The sequence below is a fragment of the Panthera pardus genome, unplaced genomic scaffold (assembly GCF_024362965.1).
Source record: "Panthera pardus isolate Hobbes unplaced genomic scaffold, ASM2436296v1 HiC_scaffold_17, whole genome shotgun sequence".
NCBI lineage: Eukaryota > Metazoa > Chordata > Mammalia > Carnivora > Felidae > Panthera > Panthera pardus.
In genome coordinates, this window is record NW_026526732.1 from 51,397,557 (window position 1) to 51,417,777 (window position 20,221).

The 20,221-nt window shown below is 42.6% G+C and overlaps 2 protein-coding genes across 2 annotated transcripts; one reads left to right on the forward strand and one right to left on the reverse strand.

Moving 5' to 3' along the window:
• Positions 1–7,672: 7,672 nt before the first annotated feature.
• Positions 7,673–16,553, reverse strand: MFSD4B (major facilitator superfamily domain containing 4B). The gene is given in 5 exon segments (XM_019443104.2): positions 7,673–10,195; positions 10,197–11,404; positions 12,613–12,729; positions 14,451–14,619; positions 16,220–16,553. Coding segments are annotated over 5 exon segments (1,581 nt in total). The 5' UTR covers positions 16,271–16,553; the 3' UTR covers positions 7,673–10,159.
• LOC128777773 (uncharacterized) lies at positions 16,269–16,787 on the forward strand. Its single transcript, XM_053905304.1, has one exon. The coding sequence runs from the start codon at positions 16,269–16,271 to the stop codon at positions 16,785–16,787; it is 519 nt and encodes a 172-aa protein (XP_053761279.1).
• The last annotated feature ends 3,434 nt before the right edge of the window (positions 16,788–20,221 follow it).

Sequence of the window (20,221 nt, forward strand, 5' to 3'; positions counted from 1 at the left end):
AATGCAAATCAAAACCACAAGATATCATCTCATACCTGCTCAAATGGCTGTTATAAAAAAGACAAGAAATAACAAGTATTGACAAGGATGTGGAGGAAAGGGAATCCTTATGGTGGGAATGTACTTTGGTACAGCCAGTGCGGAAAACAGTATGGAGGTTCCTCACAAAATTAAAAACAGAACTACCATATGACCCAGCAATTTCACTTCTGGGTATTTCTCCAAAAGAAATGAAATCACTTTCTCAATACTTAAGTATTGTGTACAATAGCCAAGACATGGAAAGTGTCCATTGACAAATGGGTAAAGAAAATGTGATACAGACACACACACACACACACACACACGGAATATTAGCCATAAAAGTAAGGAAATCCTGCCATGTCATACATGAATGAAACTTGAAGGCATTATGGTAAGTAAAATAAGTCAGATAGGGAAAGACATATCCTGCACAATAAATCCCTTTTATGTGCAATCTAAAAAAAACGAAAAAGCAAAGCCAAAAAACTCCTGAACTCAGAACAGATTAGTGGTTGCCAAAGGTAAGGGTCGGGGTTGTGTAAAATGAGTGAAGGTGGTCATTTCAGAATGCATACATATATCAAATTATGTTGTACATCTGAAACTAATACAGTGTTACATGTCAATTACTTCTCAATAAAAATAAAGCAGAATATATATTCATTTTATATATGTGCATATAAACACTTTTTTGTATATGCACAGATATCTCTAGATGATGCACAAAAAGGACAGTAAGAGCGGTTGCCTTAATGAGGGTTGGGGTCAAGGGTGAATAAGATCTACTTTTAATTTACCTTTGTATTGTTACTGATTCTATTACTGTACACATGCATTCTCCATTAAAAATAATTGTGTGCTTTTGCTGTTTCTCACTCTTTTATTGCCAGGGGCCCCATTTACCTTAGCTATTTGGTCAGGTCCAAGGAAGTCCATCCTTGGCATAGTACCTAAGCAGAGAGCTCCCAAGGCCAGGTGTGTGAACTCTCAGCCACCTGTCTTCTTACTGGTGTGGTGGGACAACTAAATAAATGTTCTTGTGACCCATACCTTGTTAGCTTAGTTAGGGTGTCCAACCTGGCCTTCCCAACCACAGTTATTAAGAATTCTTATCATTTCCATTTTGTTGGTGGTCTCTTTTACTAATCTAGTGAATATTCCTTTATGAATAAAATTCCCCATTTGTGGCTGCTTTATTTTTTCTTTTGGCTTAGTGGTTTGGAAACAATAATAATAAAAATAGTAATAGTAACTAACCTTCACTGTGTACTTATTATGTGTATTAGTTCACTGGGGGTGCCATAACAAAGTACCACAGAGTAGGGTGTCTTAACAGAAATCTTTCCCACAATTCTGGAGGCTAGGAGTCTGAGATCAAGGTATTGGAGGGCTGGTTTCCTCTGTGGCCTCTCTCCTTGGCTTGTAGATGGCAGTCTTCTCCCTGTGTCTTGACATAGTCTTCCTTCTGTGCCTGTGTCCAAATTTCCTCCTCTTATAAGGATACCAATCACGTTGGATTAGGGCCCAGCTTAATAACCTCATTGTAGCTTAATTGCCTTCTTAAAGACCCCATTTCCAAATATTCAGTCTGGGATACTGGAGGTTAGGACTTCAACATACAGATTGGGGTGGGGGTGGGGGGCGCGGGCATAGTTCAACTTGTAAATGTATGTATGATGCAGTATACTAGATGCATTCAAGTCTCACTGCCTACCCCATGAAAGAAAATAGAGGCCAAGAGATCGAGTAGTGTGACAAAGGTAGTAGGTGGCAGTCAGAATTCAAATCCAGGCTGACAGACTCCAGATTCCACACTTAACCATTACACTACACATGAACTTTTTTCGTGTGCTCTATAGGATCCATTCAAGTTTCCCAAAGGACAGAGAATGAAACAGTTGCTATAGTGAGCAAATAGAAAAATTCCATCCCCCAAGCCATTATCTTTTCCAGTGGGTGGTAGCAAGAGCCCCATGTCTGTGTCCTTGTAAACCACATCTCTCACCCTATCCTTCCCGCCCAGGAAACACTTAAGAGTGGGTGCTGTGGCCATTTAATCCATTCTCATGCCCAACCAAATCCATGGAAGATGAAGTAGGAGTGGAACTATAAATGAAGCCCTTGCTTCATCAGGGAAAGCATTGGGGACCCTGGATATCACCGCCAGTTCACTTGAAAGCCTATCCTATCTGGCCCAATGCCAAGGCTTCTAGAGTTTTGTATTTAGGAGGAGTCAGAAAAGGCTAAGCTTTGCCCAGAGTCCCTGGCATGATGCAAAGGTACAAGATCCCTGCCCAGGGCAAAGTGCACAGCTGTAAACTTAGATCACCGAAAGCTGAGATGGCAGGAGTCAAATGAGGACACCTACGGTGTCATTACTAACTGCTCAGATAAGACCAGGGAGAGTGTGCCATTTAGTTTCTCTCAGCTCAAATGCTGCCACTTTAAAAACGATCTTTTCCCAAAGACTCCAGTAAAGTGTGAGGGGATGGGGAGGCTGCTATACACCCGAATCACACTCTAAGTGAGAAGCATTTAACCAGATCACCACCACAGTTGTTTTAAACAAGACAAAAAGGGCTGTGGTCACTAACAGCGGGCTTTCAGCTGCAGGGCCCTGTATGAACGAGAAGCAAGGAGAAGCACCCCCGTCTCTGCTTGACGCACAATTCTGAAGACCTTTTTCCCATTCTGAGACAGAGATAGAACTGTAATCATCTTAATTAGGGGATTATTCTTCAAATAAAATATTAATGAAGAAAAAAATATTAACAAAGATATCCAGCTAGCAATAGCTTCTTTGGTGGACTTGGAAATTTAGAAATTGGATCATAGGGGCGCCTGGGTGGCTCAGCTGGGAAGCGCCGGACTCGAGCTCGGGTCACCATCCCACAGTTCGTGGGTTTGAGTCCTGTGTCGGGCTCTGTGCTGACAACTCAGAGCCTGGAGCCTACTTCGGATTCTGTGTCTCCCTCTCTCTCTGCCCCTCCCCCCCATGCACTCGGTCTCTCTTTCAAAAATAAATAAATGTTAAAAAATTAGAAAAAAAAAAAAGAAATTGGATCATAAACCTAAGAGAAGCTGAAGGGCCAGAAATGTTAGACATTATCAAAAGATGTTAGGTGTCATTTCTAAAATATCCACGTGAAGTGAAAAAATACATACTACTCACATTTTAGGAACTCAATACAACTACCATATATGTTTTGGAGCACTCACAATCTGAAGTCTGGCAATATTCTTGACTAATCTCTGGAAATGCCAAATTCATTCTTAAGCATCCATGAAATGAAACACCAATCTTATCTGAAGCCAACATTAGCATTTATTTATATCAATATTTTATTCAAATAAGCTTTACATTGTACAAAGCCATATAAGTAGTGAGCAGTCTTAAATACAGAGGTACTCAATTTACAAGGTCATCCCTACCACTTCAAGCCCCCCAAATCAAAACTAGTGAAAATCTGTCTAGAAGGGCAACCTCCAAAAGGTCCAGGTTTGGTTTCATTTCAGGCAGGATTTCAAACAAAGAGGCTCTCAAACACTTAGTCAATGACTGAATAATAAAAAAAAAAATTCTGAAGTAGAGATAACAAAACTTTGAGGTAGATGTCTGATAGAATCTTCCATCTACTCAGGATGTGGGTGATACTAACTTGATTTTAATGGGCTAGAAGTCTGCCTAGAGTTTGAACCCGTACTAACAAAAGCATGGGTTTCTCTATCCTCTTTCCTATAGTTGGTTTCTTCTGAAAAACAGATATCTAAGCCAAATAATGAAAGCACCCAAAAAAAATCAAAAACAGAACTACCATATAATCCAGCAATCATACTTGTGGGGACACCCAAAAGAATTACAAGCAGAAATTCAAACAGATATTTGTACATCAATTTCCATAGCAGCATTATTCACAATTGCCAAAAGGTGGAAACCCCAGAGTCTATATAATAGATACACGGATAAACAAAATATGCACTCAAAAGACTATCCCTTAGCCTTACAAAGGAAATTCTCACACATGCTACAACGTGGATGAAACCTGAAGACATTATGCTAAGTGAAATAAGCAAGCCATAAAAGGACAAATACTGTATGATGCCATTTATATGAGGTACTTAGAGACAAATACTGTGTGATGCATATATGAGGTGTGTAGAGTAGTGAAATTTGTAGAGATAGAAAATAGAATGATTGTTTTCAGGGCTGGGAGGAGGGTGGAATAGGGAGTTAGAGCATTTAATGGGTTACAGAGTTTCAGTTTTGTGAACGATGGCAGTGATGGTTGAACAATAATGTGAACGTACTTAATTAAAAATAAATAACTCTTTTAAAAAGCACCCTATAATCTCAACAAATTGTTCAGAGGCTAAAATGCCTTAAGTCACTCATGTCATCTAATAACTTCAACGTTTTTTATTAATATATATAAACACATCAAAGGCAATTTGCCATAAACTTAGAGACGAGACATGAAAGGCATTCTGCAATTAAAAATACAAGCCAAAAGGAAGACAATATATGAGAATTAACAGCCACAGTCTAAGAAACTAAGGGATCTTCTCTGCAAGAATTAAAAGAAATAAACAAGGCAGAAATCGAGGACATGAGAACACATAGTTAAGACAATTACCCCAAAAATGCTGGAATATATAGAAAAATTATCTCTGCAAAAATTCAATGTTATGAAACTTTAGAACTTATTAAATATGAAACTATTTATAGCTAAATAAAAATCCAAGTCAAGTTCAACTTAGCTCAAATGCATTCAGTGGGAGGAGCTTCAATCCTCCTGGCCACCAACATGACCCAGCCTCGGTTTGTTTCCTTAACACACATGGAAAGACAAACCTCTTTTAGATCACTGAACACCACTGTCTACCACTATAACCCTTTGAAACCAGGCCTTTCCTAAGTGCCATGATAATTTACATTATGCCGTTTGAGAAGGTATCTATGACAACTTTTCTGACCCCAAATAGTTGTTGATTTCTAATATAACAGAAAATAAAATCTTCCTGGAAACATCTTGTGTGATGTTTCTCCCACTTGTTTCTCCCACTATACCTGCGTTATCAAATATGGAAGCCACCAGCTAATGTAGATACTTAAACTAAAAATTCACTTTCTATGTCTTACGTGCCATATTTCAAGGGCTCAATTCACCAAATGTGGCCAGTGGCTACTGGGCAGCGCAGATGTAAAACGTTCTCATCATTATGGAAAACTCTACTGGACAGTACTGCCTTAGAGGCTAAGTTCCACGGAGGGAGGAACCTCCTGATCTCACCCGTGTACACATAGCATCTCCCCCAGAGACTGCCCAATAGGAGGCATTCAACAGACATAAGGAATAAATATTCAACAGCGAATACAGTAAACGGAGAGGACTGGAGAGTATTCAGAACAGAGTCCTAGAGAGTGTGTGTGTGAGAAAGAGGAGGGAGTACATGGGGACTATAGACTCCTACAGATTTAAGGTCAGATTTAGAGAAGCCAAAACAAAAACAAACTGAATTCCCCAACGCAGTAAAGAATTTGACATTCCCAAAAAGTGAATCTTGCAACCCAAAGTGGTCGGTCCCCAGGCCAATAGCTCCCTATCTCCTAAGAGTTTGTTAGAAACGTAGACTCTCAGCCCCTATCCCAGGCAGTACTGAATTCGAATCTGCATTTTAAGAAGCAACTCAAATGCACATTACAGTTTGAGAAGCGCTAGTCTAGTGCTCTACCCTTGCAGACTGAGAAAAGGATCCCTCACTCAGGAAATGTGAAAACAAAAAACAAAGAGCCACTACGTACAACTGCATGAAAATCTGTAATAATCACGATAAAAATTTCAGTTAAAAAAAAGGAACGTTTCTGGGCACCTGGGTGGCTCAGCCAGTTGAGTGTCTGACTCTTGATTTTGGCTCAGGTCACGATCCCAGGGTTGTGGGATCAGGCTCTGTGCTGAGCATGGAGCCTGCTTAAGATTCTCTCCCCTTCATGCTCTCCAAAAAAAAAAAAAAAAAAAAAAAAAAAGGAACATCTCTAACAAACTTGGAATCATACCTCAAGCTTTTTTGTATCCCTTCTCTGCCACCTCTACCCCCACTGCACCCCCAGAGTATAGGAAAATATCAAACCCACATGATATCTGTGAGTTCACATATGCAAACACACACACATTCACAGCACTGTGAACAAAACAACTGGCCCTTAACACACACAGATACAGGGTATCCCAGAAGAACAGATGTTCTTCCATTAAGAGCTTTAAGCTCGATTTTAGTGATAACTTTTAAGTGGCAAGACTGAGTGATACGTTGCTATGGTTTTATTTATTTTTTTTATATATAAATTACAAGTCTTCAAACTGACAACCAGTCCATCAACTATAGTGTCCATGTACTGTGGACACAAAATTCAAGTTGTTTCTGAAACTTTATCTGGTAGGAGGAAATTCTCTTTTTACCTCTTTACCCAGGAAATTACATTGATGAGAAATTAAGAACTTTTTTAGGTGTTTAAAATTATAAATTACTTATACAGGCCTGGCTGGTGCAGTCAGTAGAGCATAAGACTCTTGATTGCAGAGTCCTAAGTCTAAGCCCCACATTGGGCACAGAGATTACTTTTAAAAAATAAATTAAATAAAAACTATATAAATTACTTACACTTGTCCCTTACATTTTTATGTACTTCCCTAATCTTCCAGCATGACCTTTCTTTGTATAAATTACTTATACTTGACCCTCATTACTTTTATATAATAAAAACTGATTTTTAGGGGCACCTGGGTGGCTCAGTCAGTTGAGTGTCTGACTTCAGCTCAGGTCATGATCTCACACTAGTGAGTTCGAGCCCTCTGTTGGGGTCTGTGCTGACAGCTCAGAGCCTGGAGCCTGCTTCGGATTCTGTGTCTCCCTCTCTCTCTGCCCCTAACCCATTCACATTCTGTCTGTGTCTCTCAAAAATAAATAAACATTAAAAAAATTTACAAAAACTGATTTTTAAAAACAATTTTTCTTTAAAAAATAAGAGTAATTGAAAAATGCTCTCAACGTCTTCTTGGACTTTACTATGAAAATACAATTAAACTGAAATTCACCTATTTCCCTCATAATAAGCTGCATTTGAACAGGCTAAAAGCATAGTGGTAAAGGACATAAAATAAAATGTCAAGGGAAAAAAAGGCGTAACTCGGAGTTAGCCTATCCAGTGCTCCACAAACAAAAAGATTCTCCCCTATCGGGTTTGTTGGCCTGGCCTATGGGGAACCTTCCATCCCCACATTAGTTCACTCGGTTTGGTACCTATATCACTTTCAATGACTTCTGAGGGTTTCTTTTCCCCAGCTCAAACTTTTTAGTTCTCTTAAACCTGGTTCTATAGGTACCAGAGTGTAGCAAACACACTCTAAGGTGACCCCCTATGAGTCACATCTCTGTATTAGCCTCTCCCCTGGAGTTTGGGTAGAATTTATGACTTGCTTCCCACCAAGCGCAGATGGCAAAGGTGACGGGAGGTCACTCCTGTGATTATGTTATAGAAGATTCCAGCAGAGTGGACTCAGGTGAGAGGTTCTCCTGCTGGCTTTGAAGAAATAGGCTGCCATGTTGTGAGAGGATCTACAGAGGCCTGCTTGGCAAAAAAAAAAAAAAAAAAAAAAAAAAAAAAAACAAACCCGTGGGAGGTTCTGGGAATTGGTGCCGGTGCTGGCTGACAGCAAAACAACAGAGACCTCAGCCTACCACAGCAAGGAACTGAGGATTGTCAACCATCGCACACATGGCCCCGGAAGAGAACCCTATGCTCCAGAAAGGAGCACAGCCCTACCCGACGACTTGACCGCAGCCCCACGAGACCCTGAGCAGAGGATCCGGGGAAGTCATGCCCAAATTCCTGACCCAAGAAACTGTGAGATAATAAATGTCCAAACTGCTAAATCTGCTCTTCAGCAAGAGAGAGCTTCACTCTTGGTTACTCACAGATCAACAGACACTTACCTAAGAACTGCTTAGGATGAATGCTAATTCTTGGAATTGTACTAAGTCTTATCCTTCCAATATGGAAATACATCATCAAACTTTCACAATGCCTATAATCTCACATGGCCATTCACATTTTGGTTTGTGGAACTCTAGTGGATTTTCCAGTTTGGATTTCCAAATTTGCTGCCATGTTCTTATTACCATCCTTCTCTCCTCGAGCTGCATCTTCTACCCCTTAAATGTAGAGGCTGCAGACAGAATCCCTGTTCCAGCAAGCCTCCCGGCTGCCAAACAGTAGCAACTGCCTAAATTCCACCAACCTGAGAAAACGCACTAAATGCAGCAGTGGTGGTCTCCAAGTTCCAGCTGGAAGTACAACATAAAAAGAGCAAGAATAGGCGTTTTACTGTACATTTCTCCACCAGCCTTCTCCAAAAGTGCTAGATTATTAACATAAACGATTATCGCAGCAGGTAGAGAAGGTGAGTGGGCAGTGGTTAAGAAAGATACCGTATTTCGCTTAGGAAAAAACAAAGGCAAAATTATAGAAATGAGATAAGAGAAAGCAAACATACCGCAATCGAGTAGAAATTAACTGTTATTCACCATAAAACTAACAAAAACTATCATCAGTGCTAGTCATTTGCCACGCTCCTATGAAGTACCCTTTGTGATCTCTGGACCCCTAAGCTATCAAGCCACTTTCTACTCATTATTTTGGCTTCCCAGATATTTCAAACTCAGAAAGGAAGAGCCCTAGATGGGTGATACAAATATTCCCAACACTGGAAAAGACTGCGCCTCTTTGTAAATTAAACTAGCAGCCTAGTTTACGGTGTTAACAATGTGATTACCAGCCAGACTCAACGAGGAGCGAGTCCTGGAAATGCAAGGCTCAGACCCAGAGCCTGTTGCTAAGGTAGACACTGTCCACAGCTGTACTAACATAGTAACTCTGAAGAAACAGCTTTTCAAGTTGGAACATCGCGCCTCCAAATCCTGCTTGAACATCAAGAAAGTCAGCATATAAAAATAACTTTTCTCTTTAAAATATCTGTAAAAATAGTAAAATCTCCATAACTGAATGGATTACTGTTTAAGACACTGATTGTAACATGCAACATTACTTCGTATATGTACATGGACAACCATCAAATTTTGTCAGTGTTAAGAGACTACTGACTGTAAGACAAAGTCTGATTTCAGAGATGTTAAAAATGTGAAAATAAATGTGAAAAAAAGGTGCATCTTAGAATGGATGAAATACTAAAAATGTGTTTTGCAAATCATTATTAAACATGGAGCCTCTTAAACTGACACGTATTCACAATTGGTACTATGCTTAAAACTATCAACTTTGCTTCATTTCTCATTTGAAAGGAAGAATGGATGGCACTTAATTTCTAACAGACATCTTGCACAAACTTTTTTTTTTTCCCCTTGCATATACTTTAAATAAAAAAACTTATGGATTCCTAGTTTGAAAACCACCTCAGTTTCACTTTTGGAATCACAGGTCAGGAGAGAAGATAAATGAGGCCTGCGTAAGTTGAGTGACTGAGTGCAGGACCAGATAAGTAGGAAGCAGCAGTCAAGGTTTGAAGCCAGGTCTCTCGGGTCCCGTTCTGTGTTCTCTTCATAGAAATCAGAAATCAGAAATCAAATGAGGATTAGCGTTTTCTGGTGCACTACTACAGAGAGGGCAAAGCAATGAAAAAAATCCCTGTCCACTTGCAAAGTTGCTCTTTTATGAAACGACGCTTGTCAACTTCCCTGGCAGAATACTGATGACTGATCATTTGTTCGGCTCATCGATTCAACTGCTAGACGGTTTCACACGCTATTAGAATGGCACCCAACCTCTCAACAACAAACACCTTCTTTGCACGCTCTGAGGGATGGAGACCATAAAACATTACTGACTCAGCCACGTGCCAAACACTAGCCTCACAACAAGATCCTGCTGCATGAGACCATTTGTTCTTTATGGAAAACTCTGGGAATTACAGAACCTCCCAAAACGTTTTAGCATTTGCTAAATGTACTCAGAGCTAGAAATTTTGATTCCCCAAAGCATGTTGAAAATCCGTTAATGCTCTGCTCTGGCTTCTTTAGAACTGGAGACTATTCAAGGAGGTCAGTAAATAATCCATCTTCTCTAGGTGTTAGTCCCTTTTAGCCTGGTTTCTTGCAAGGTGATTCACAGGGGACTTGCCAGTATTAACTGGAGAGGACTCCAACACCACCGCACTGGAGTGGGAGTGACTGGAGACTTCAGCTAAGGGCTCCGTCAGAATATTTCTAGATGTCTCTATTACGGAATTCCTCATTGTATCATTCATTTCAATCACTTCAAAATCCATTTCGTTCCATTTTTCTGCATCTTCTTCTTCATTGTCTTCCTCGTAGTCATTTAGCTCAGAACTAGAAAGCAAAGCTTTCTGGTCCTCGCTTTTTCTGTGTTCTTTCCGCTGTTGATCAAGAGGTGAGGTGGCGAGTTTATAGAGCACAGGAAATAAAACAGCAGTGGCTATCGATGCCCCCAAAGAGGTATACAAAACTACAGGCAAATCAGGGTATTCTCCCTGAAGAATTCCAATTACCGCAGGAATAGCCATTTCTCCCAGGGCAGCACCAACTACAAAAAAAGCTGCGGATTTCCCATGGATAGTGGTGTATTGCTCAATCCAAGAAACACCGCTGGGAAACGTGGTTGCCATCGAGGCCCCATACACTGACGTTGCTATCCAGAGACAAACTGGGCTCTTGTCGAAAAGCACCAGCAGTAAAGATGACCCCAGGCTGCCGATGTTGCTTAACACAATCATGGTTCCAGGTTGTAAACACGTAGCAAAGAAGATTGCCAGGCCCCTGCAGGCCGCAAAGGTCCCCCAGAAGATAGAGTTCAACCCAGCTGCTTCACTCTCCTTCATGCCGGCGTGGGTGGTCGCGAATGAGAAAACGTAAGAGCCATAGGTTACCTCGGCCCCCACATAAAAAAAGAAGAACAGAAAAAGCAGACACAGAAGGGCGTTGTGATATTTCGCTCTTCGAGACCTCTGAGCTGATGCTTTGGTTTTTTCCTGCCTTGAGCTTTTCTTCAAAAACAGAGCCAAAAAAAAGACAGAAACTACAAAAATGTAGGTACCGATAACAGCGTAAGCCCACAGTAAATTCAGATTGTCAGGTACTCCAAGTAGAGATTCTGAGTCAGCTTCAGACGACTGGTTGAGAGAACTGTGAGAGTCAGCTTCTGTGTGGTTGTCAGCAGACCCCGTCGTGCCCAATGCCAGTTTAGCCAGTAGTGGAGCCAAGAAGGCACCCAAGGCAAAACTGAAGTGTAAAGCCTGCATATGTGGGGCTCCTTTGTCCCCCCATATAGCCAAGATTAGGACGTTACCACCTACCAATGAAAGATGAGGAAAATGATTTAATCACAGAAACTTGGCAAAAACCCGTTTCATTACTATCAGAAAGAGGAAGAGCCTACTTTACGTGGCACTAGGTTTATATAACATTCTAAATGATCAGATGTTACAACTCGCTCAGTTCTGTGATTAAGGCACTCTAACCTCCCACCACCAGAGAACTGGAAGCAGTGTAACATCACATACTCACAAATGGATTCCTCAAGCTAGTAAACCACTCCCTCCTAGAGCTAGGGACATTAGCCCAAGGCTTTTTATAACACAGTTCTAATACCAGGGTGGCAGGACGAGGGTGGATATTTATTTATAAACATTTTAAGTATATATTATCACCAGATACTGGTCAAATTACCAAGCAGCCAGTTGAGGGAAATGATTCATGTATATAACAGATGCAAAACACACGTTCAGAAACCTGAACACTATAGAGTTCTGCTGTGCCCATGACAGGTAACAAGGATACCTCCTCTACAAGGTGAAAGGGAAGAAGCATCAAGTCTTGGGTTTTCTTTCTGTTGTTTTTTTTTTTTTTTTTTAAACCAAACGAAGCCTAAAGTACAAAACATCCCCGATCTATTAAGTAACAGTAGAGCAAGGGATAAGAGTTGCTTTTAGGGGTGGACAAAAATGCCAAGCATATTATTTAGTAGGTTTTTAAAAGATACCAAGACCCATGGAGAGGATCTCCTGCAAGAAGGCAGGAGGTTTTGAGAGTAAACAAAAGAGCAGGAAAATAATACAGAGCACAGGTTGCTCAGAAAGGCAGAGTGCTTTTTAAAACTGGATAGCCGCTTCTAGGATTCCTCAGCCAGCTGGTTCAACCTAGTAACCCATCAATTCCTCCCATACTACACTGATAAAGTTCTATCCCAAAATGAAAGCCCCTTCACCTGCACCATAGTTACCCACGTGGCGGACCCTTTCCTGTTTGGATACCATAAAGCAATAATCCCTCACTGAACAAAGTTCTTTAAATTCACTCCATGGTTGGCTGCTCAAAAACAGGTACCCTACTTGGCAAGAAGAGTAGTTGCCAAAAGGGTGGTTCTGACTGGGTGACCCCAGGAGCAATTCAGTAGGCTGGTGTCATTTTACACTGCAAATAACCATTTGGTGTCATCCATTCTACTTTTTCTAATAGGAAGTCCCCACTCCCAGACAGGACACTGAAGGGCTCACCGACCTGTATCCAGAATGCCAATTGAAACACCAAAGATGGACATCATGACAATCAGTAATCCCGCTGTCTTACAGAACGGAACAAGATAGAGACCAACTGTGGTGGCCAACATTGACAGCCCTGAGAAGAAAGGTAAACGTCAGCTATAAAAAACAATATCCGCGAATCAAGTCAACATCATAAAAACTATAAATAGAAGTAGGTGAAATTACAATTAAGTAATAGTAAGTGGATGAGAGGTTCAGCATCTACAAATGGTTATTTCCTTTACAAGCTTCCATAATCTTTATGGACTATAAAATCTAAGTTGTCCTAACAGGAGTTCATTTCTGGCAACGCTAATAATCAAATTAGATACCATAAGGCAAAGTTTTATAGCAAACCAGACAGCTCAAGAGAACCTAGAGGGATTTTTAGATAGGAGGTAAGAAATTAAAAAGAGAAAAATAAGATGCAATTACTATAGTTTGTTGTAGAAGTGTATTAAATAATTAGGTAGGGAATAGGGAGGGAAATACCACACAGATATGTGTTCTCAACCCACTTTGGAAATCTGAGTGGTTATTCATTTATTCATCAATAACAGTAAATTATTCTCCTTACTTCCAAAGCAGTTTTATCACATTAATCCAAATTATTTTATTTTATTTTTGAAAGAGAGAGAGAGAGAGAGAGAACGCAAGCAGGGGAGGGGCAGAGAGAGAGACACAGAGACACACACACACACACACACACACACACACAGAATCTGAAGCAAGCTCCAGGCTCTGAGCTGTCAACACAGAGCCCAACGCGGGGCTCGAACCCACAAACCATGTGATCATGACCTGAGTTAAAGTCGGATGCCCAAATGACTAAGCCACCAAGGTGCCCCAATCCAGATTTTCTTTAAACATATCTATTTATTCAGGGGTGCCTGGATGGCTCAGTCAGATAAGCATCTGACTCTTGATTTTGGCTCAGGTCATGATCTCACAGTTTGTGGGTTCGAGCCCTGCACTGGCTCTGTGCTGACAGTGCAGAGCCTGCTTGAGATCCTGTCCCCCTGTCCCTCTGCCCTTCCCCCACTCGTGCTCTTTCTCTCTCAAAAAATAAACTTTAAACATATCTATTCATTCAAAAAGAGTAAGTTAAAAGCTTTGCCATCTATTCTGAGGGTGGGGTAGAGAGGTCTGGAGTCACCATTAACATGGGGCGGCAGGGACAAAAATTTAGCCTGTGTCATTTCACCCACCGTTCTCTCCCACCTTCATGCTCAGTCCAGGGTCTAGCCTGGGCAGGGTCAAGGAATTCATTCTGACCTATGGTGGCCCTAGGAGATCTGCCCTAAGCCCTGACAAGCCAAGATCTTTGGACAACTGGTATGTTGGCTGGTGGATCCAGGGGTGGTGCCTAAATTACAGTGATTGTCAGGAAGGCGAAGGACGGGTAGCACACCCTGGGGCTAATCTAAATTTCCAGAGGGGCCCAGCACAGATTCCCTATAACTGCAAAGATGAAAACAGGCATGCACCCATTTGAGTCGTCAACCACTCTGCAAGCTAGTATATTTCATGGTTGGTTTTTTTTTTTTAACGTTTATTTATTTTTGAGACAGAGAGCATGAACGGGGGAGGGGCAGAGAGAGAGGGAGACACAGAATCGGAAACAGGCTCCAGGCTCTGAGCCATCAGCCCAGAGCCTGACGCGGGGCTCAAACTCACGGACCGTGAGATCGTGACCTGAGCCGAAGTCTGACGCTTAACCGACTGAGCCACCCAGGCGCCCCTATATTTCATGTTTTAAAACAAACTGCGAATTCCATAAAAGTTGCAAAGAGCTACAATTGGTGTTGTACTTACCCAAGAGTAGAAAATGATTCATGGCGTCAAGAAGAACTCCGCCAATCACAGAGCCACTCAAATATCCAAAGGCACGGCCCACAAAAATCAGAGAAAGACTGCTAATATTGCGGTTCACATTTGTTGCCAGATCTTGAAATGTGGGTCCCAGTATAGCAACACTCATTCCCTAAAATTTAAAAAGACAAAATCTCTTACTTGCAGCCATTAAAATAATGTCTACGTGGTAGCTTTCTTCCCTATTAAAAAGACAGGAGGGGATTTCAATGTAACGTAGGGGAATATTTTAAGTCTTACAGCCAGGAAAATTTCAGGACGACAGTACTAGTTTACTGGAGCTTTAGGCTCCTTGTATCTGGTGTGTCAAATCCTACTGGTTTTCTAGTTTTGACAACTCTCAAGTTTTAAAAAAAATATATTTAATTTTTTTGGCTCTTTGCTGCAGTTTTGTTTCCTTTTCGAATACCACAAAAGACTCTGTTGTACCAACGGTAAAATGTAACATTAAAATAATTTTTGTCTTGGCATTTCAATATACTAGATTATATACAAATAATAGGAACTTAGAGGTTAAAAAATTTAATTATCAAGACATATTGTAATATTGTTCCTGTTTTTTTGATGTTGTTAAAACAGAGCAATATTTCTGGATGCACTTGGGGGTCCTTCCTCTGACACAACATCCGCAGGAGATAAGCAATTTAAATGTCTGAGTCTACATTTTTCTTCAAAGAAAACCCCGAGCCATCAGAGGATAGTTGCTGGACACATAAAAAAATGTTTCTATCGGTCTAGGCTTCAAGATTAATTGATTCTAATTGAACTGCTCTGCTCTAAAACTTGGGTGTGCCTCTTGCCCCAGCCAGAGCAGTCCCAGACTAAGGGCAGAGTGAGCACCTGGTATATGGAGGGAAGGCTGAGCTTCATCTCCAATCAAATTACTTCCCGCCTGCCAAGCGCTTAAAACAGGACCTGGCGCAAGGTGAGGACTCCCCAAGCGTCCGCAATGATTTTTCCTTTTTCCACATCAAAACATTCTAAGAATCCGTTGTGACTCCAGAGAAAGACGCTAAGTGACCAGAAGCGACTCTCCTCAGAGAACTCACCCTACCAAATCCCCAAGATCCCAATATTCCAGACAAGTGACGAGACGGAGAGGTCCAGAAATAAGGTAATGGCTGGAAGGTCAAGGGGTTGGTCAAAAGGCTCTTCTGGCCTTGCAGTTTACTCTTAAGAAAAACACCGAAGGATCTACGGGTTTGTTTTACATAAGATTGTGGGCAGAATAAGAGACACATTATTCCTGGCTCTACCACTTAAAGCCAGCTGTGTGGTCTGGAAAAGGCATTTTCCCTCTCTGGGTCTATTTCCCCATCTGCAAAAATAAGGAGGTGGCTATATTTTGTCAGACGAGGAAGAAGAGATCCCAGAAAAGCAGCTTTGTGTAGTAATATGGGGTCTGTGTGGGCGCGAGGGGCAGGGGCTATAAACCTGGCAAACCCCCTTGCAGCTCCCCACCCCACGTAGGAGAAGGAGGACGGTTGGCTGGAGCTGGAAAATATATTAGGAAAATCACTTGACAATAACCCTCCAAGATTAGAACCGTGCCCATTTTTCGGATTAGGAAACTAAGTCTGGGGGCAGATGAATGCGCCCAAGGTCGCAGTTTGCAAGAGGCAGAGGCGAGACTCGAACTCGGAAGACCGCGTTCTCTGCAGGACGCCTGCTCACGCCCCCGGCCTGGGAGGATTCCAGCCCCCGGCTCTCACCAGACCCAGGAAGGCGGCACACAGGATCACGGTGATGAACCAGCGCAGCATGCTTCCCGCCCGGCGGCTCCGCCGGGAACCCGCCACCGCCTCATTCTCCGCCGCGGCCTCGGCCTGGAGGAGCCGCTGCCCGGCACCCGGGGCCCCGGCCCCGCGGAGTTCCAGCTCCAGCTCCAGCTCGGCGGCTCGGGAGAAGCAGTCCTGCTGCCGCCCGGCTTCTCAGCCGAGCCTCGGGAACTGGGAGCTGAGCCAGGGCCCCGCCCCTCCAGGCCCGGCCGTCCCCGCTGGCGCCACCTCCCCACCTTCCTGGCCCCCTTCAGGGCCGGGAAGTCCAACTTCGGAACTAGCCGGAGGTTGCAGGCCCGCGACGCGCGCCCTTCAGCCCTCAAGGTGCCTGGCGTGGGGGTCACGTGGCGGAAATGTGGCCTCTCGCCAACCCCAGCCTGCCTCAAACCGGAAGTTTATGTGGTTGCCTGGGAGACCGGACTTCGCCCTAGGGCCTGGGCATCACACACAGCTGAGCCCACAGAGGCCCCGCGAGCGGGCGCCGCGTGGCGGAGTGAGCTGAAGCTGCAGCTTGGGACCCGATCGATCGTGAGGAAAGACGCGGCCACACTGTCCCGAGGAAATGCGGACCGAGGTTTGCAAGGTATGGCTTTGCGACCGCTCCCTGGGTCTCCTCGCTGGGCAAAGGAAGCCCGGAGGTCTGTGTCTTAGCTCCCTAGAATTGCTGCCCTCGTGCCTTTGAACTATGTCGTCCATCTGTCACTCCACAGCATTTGTTGAACCTCATGGAAGCGTTCACGGGTATCATCTCAATTAACGCTCATAACAACACTCCAAATTCCATGTTATCCTCGTTTTACAGAGAGGAGAATTAAGTCATAGAGAATAAGTAGAAACTTGCCCAAGGTCAGTCAGCGAGTAAGAGGCTGTACATACACAGTGTAACAATAGCTCAAGAGAAATCTGGACCCAAAGCCGAGGTTTCAAGCACACTCTGGCTTCAATCCCTGCGAAGAATACCGTTGTTGTAAGAAAGCGGAGCAGCACGTGGGTTTTCAGGATCCCTGAGTAAAAGGTATGCCGCCGGAGGAGGAAAGGCCTTGTCTTTATCCGATTCCAGCTTTTTGATTCCTTTTGCCCTTTGACCGGACCACAGCCTCAAAACGCGTAAATATTGTTCTTTATTGTCTATTGGAAATGCTCTTTTGCACCTGGTTTCTTTTACCCACTTAGGCTCCCGGACTACAAACCTGAGCCTCCTCATCATTTCCCTTCCAACCCATCTCTCCAGCCCCATCCATTTGGTCATTAAGCCCTTCCCAATTTACCTCAAAGTACAGATGCTGTGATTTAAGGGAACGTGTTTTAGATTGCAGAGTCCGGGAAGGCCTCTGAGAAGAGTTTGCTGTGGTTGAAGCAAAAGGGATGCGTATTAAAGAGAATAGAGGATGATAGAAGAGGTAGGTTAGGTGCACATTACCCAGGGTCTTGTACGCCATCCAGAGGAATTTGGTCTTGAGCTCCATGCTTCAACTCACTGAGATTTAATATATTCTGTAGGAATTCAAGCTTCACAATATTTTATCTTTATCACCTGAAACCGAACTCCTCCTTTTCCTAAAGAAATCTGCTCCTGCTCTGGGATACTCCATGCTGATACCACCAGCCGCCTGGCGATCTTTGTAAGGAATGTGAGATCCTGCCTTGCTGCTTCCTTCTTTCTCCTCGGTTTATCTCCAAGTCCTGCCAGTTTTATTTCCACAGATATTTCTAAAACTATGCATGATCACAGCCTACTTTTATTTTTTTTTAACGTTTTTATTTATTTTTGAGACAGACAGAGAGAGAGAGAGAGAGAGAGAGAGAGAGAGAGAATGAACGGGGGAGGGGCAGAGAGAGAGGGAGACACAGAATCGGAAGCAGGCTCCAGGCTCCGAGCCATCGGCCCAGAGCCCGACGCGGGGCTCGAACCCACGGACCACGAGATCATGACCTGAGCCAAAGTCGGATGCCCAACCGACTGAGCCACCCAGGCGCCCCAATCACAGCCTACTTTTAAAACTTGATCACCTCTCACCAAAACTATCCCCCTAAGCTCCTAATTAGGTTTCTCTCCGCTAGTCTTCTGTTCTCCCATCTTTCACCCCTGAGTAGTTCAGTGAAATGAAAACCTGCGGTATAAAACCCTTCAACTCCTCAAGAATAAAATCCATCTTCCTCTGCCGCAACCCACCTCTCTAGCTTTATCTCATTATTTACATTCCAACAGCATCAAAATTGCTATTAGCTCTTTACATGTTTTTTCTCTCTTCCATACCTTTGATCATATTGTCCCCTCTTGTCCAAAATGCCTTCCTCTTTCACCTGCTGCAGGAGAGGCTGCTAGCTATGCATCAAAATCCATTTGCCTTTTCTTCCTAAGTAACGAAGCTATAACCCAGTGTGTGACTCCCCCAGCTCCACTACATCTCCCAGCTGAATTTGTAGTTAGGATGCCATTAGAATGTGAGCAGAAAGGCCAGAGACAATGCCTCCCTCTGTGATATGAGAGAAAAAACCTGTTTTTTAAAATCACTGAATTTTTGTTACAGCACCTTAGTCTCCTGTAACTAAGAGCATCTGCCTTATTCCTGCCTGTCTTCTCAATAATCATACTTATTTTAAAGAATTTAAGAGAGAGGCACCTGGCTGGCTCAGTTGGTTAAGTGTCTGACTCCTGATCTCAGCTCAGTTCTCAATCTGTGACTTGCAGCCCAGCATTGGGCTCCACGCTGGGTGTGAAACCTACTTAAAAAAAAAAAAAAAGAATTTAATATAAAAAAATAAGGATTTTTATATTAACCTAGATAGTTAGATTTGCTGCTGCTCCTCCTCCTTCATTCCTAAACATCCACGTTTCCTTCTGGGTATCCTTGCCCTTCATCCTCAGCGTTTTTTAGGGCAGGTCTACTGACAGCAGCTTTTTAAGTTTTCCTTCATCTAGGAATGTCTGTATTTCACCTTCATTACTGAAAATGTTTTCACTGGATATAGGCTTCTGATTCTTGTACTTTACTTTCCACACCTAGAGGTGTTGTTCCAGTGTCTTCCGGCTACCCTGAGCTCTGCAGTCATTTGATCTTTGCTCTTTATGTAGTGTTTCATTTTTTCTCTGGCTGCTTTCAAGATTTTTTCTTTATCGCCGTCTTTCAGTAGTTTGATTTTGAGAGATCTAGGCCTGATTGTGTTTGAATTTAAGTGTTGGAGTCCACCAAATTTCTGGAATCTGTAGATACGCCCTTTACCAAATTTGGGAAGTTTCTAGCCATTACTTTTTCACATGATTTTTTTCTCAGCCTCCTTCACCTGTCTTTCTGGGACTCGAATGACTTATACGTTAGATCTTTTGATGTTGTTGCACAGGTCCCTGATGCTCCTGTGTTCGGTTTTTTTCCCCAGGCTTTTTATCCCCTTCTCTTCAGTTTAGATAATTTCTGTTGACTTATCTATGTTCAAGTTCACTGCTGCTTTCTTCCATCATCTCCATTCTGATATTGTACCCATCTAGTGAATTTGTTTCACATTCTGTACTTTTCAGTTCAAAATTTCCACTCAGTTCTTTTTTATGCTTTCTCTGCTGAAAATGTCTTTACATTTGTATCACGTGTGTTTATCTTTACCTCCTGCAACATGTAATAGCTGCTTTAGAGTCTTTGTCTGAAAACTCCAACACCTGTGTTATCTTGGGGTTGTTATGGTGATTGTCTTTTCCCCAAGGATTTGGCCACAGCTTCCTGGTTTTTTGTGTGACAGGTGTTAACCTTAAAACTAAAACAGCCAGTTGTTTTACCAGCAAAAAAAAAAAAAAAAAAAGGACTTATTTGTGACTAGCATAGAATTGCAGTCTGGAACAGGAAGCTACCACAAAACCATTGGCAAGTCCAGAGAACAAAGGGGAGGAATACTCATAGAGGAAAGAGGAGAGTTGGGAGAATTATTATGAACAAAATGTCACAT

Coding starts and splice junctions, on each gene's coding strand:
- LOC128777773 (XM_053905304.1), top strand. CDS start 16,269: ATGCTTCCCGCCCGGCGGCTCCGCCGGGAACCCGCCACCGCCTCATTC.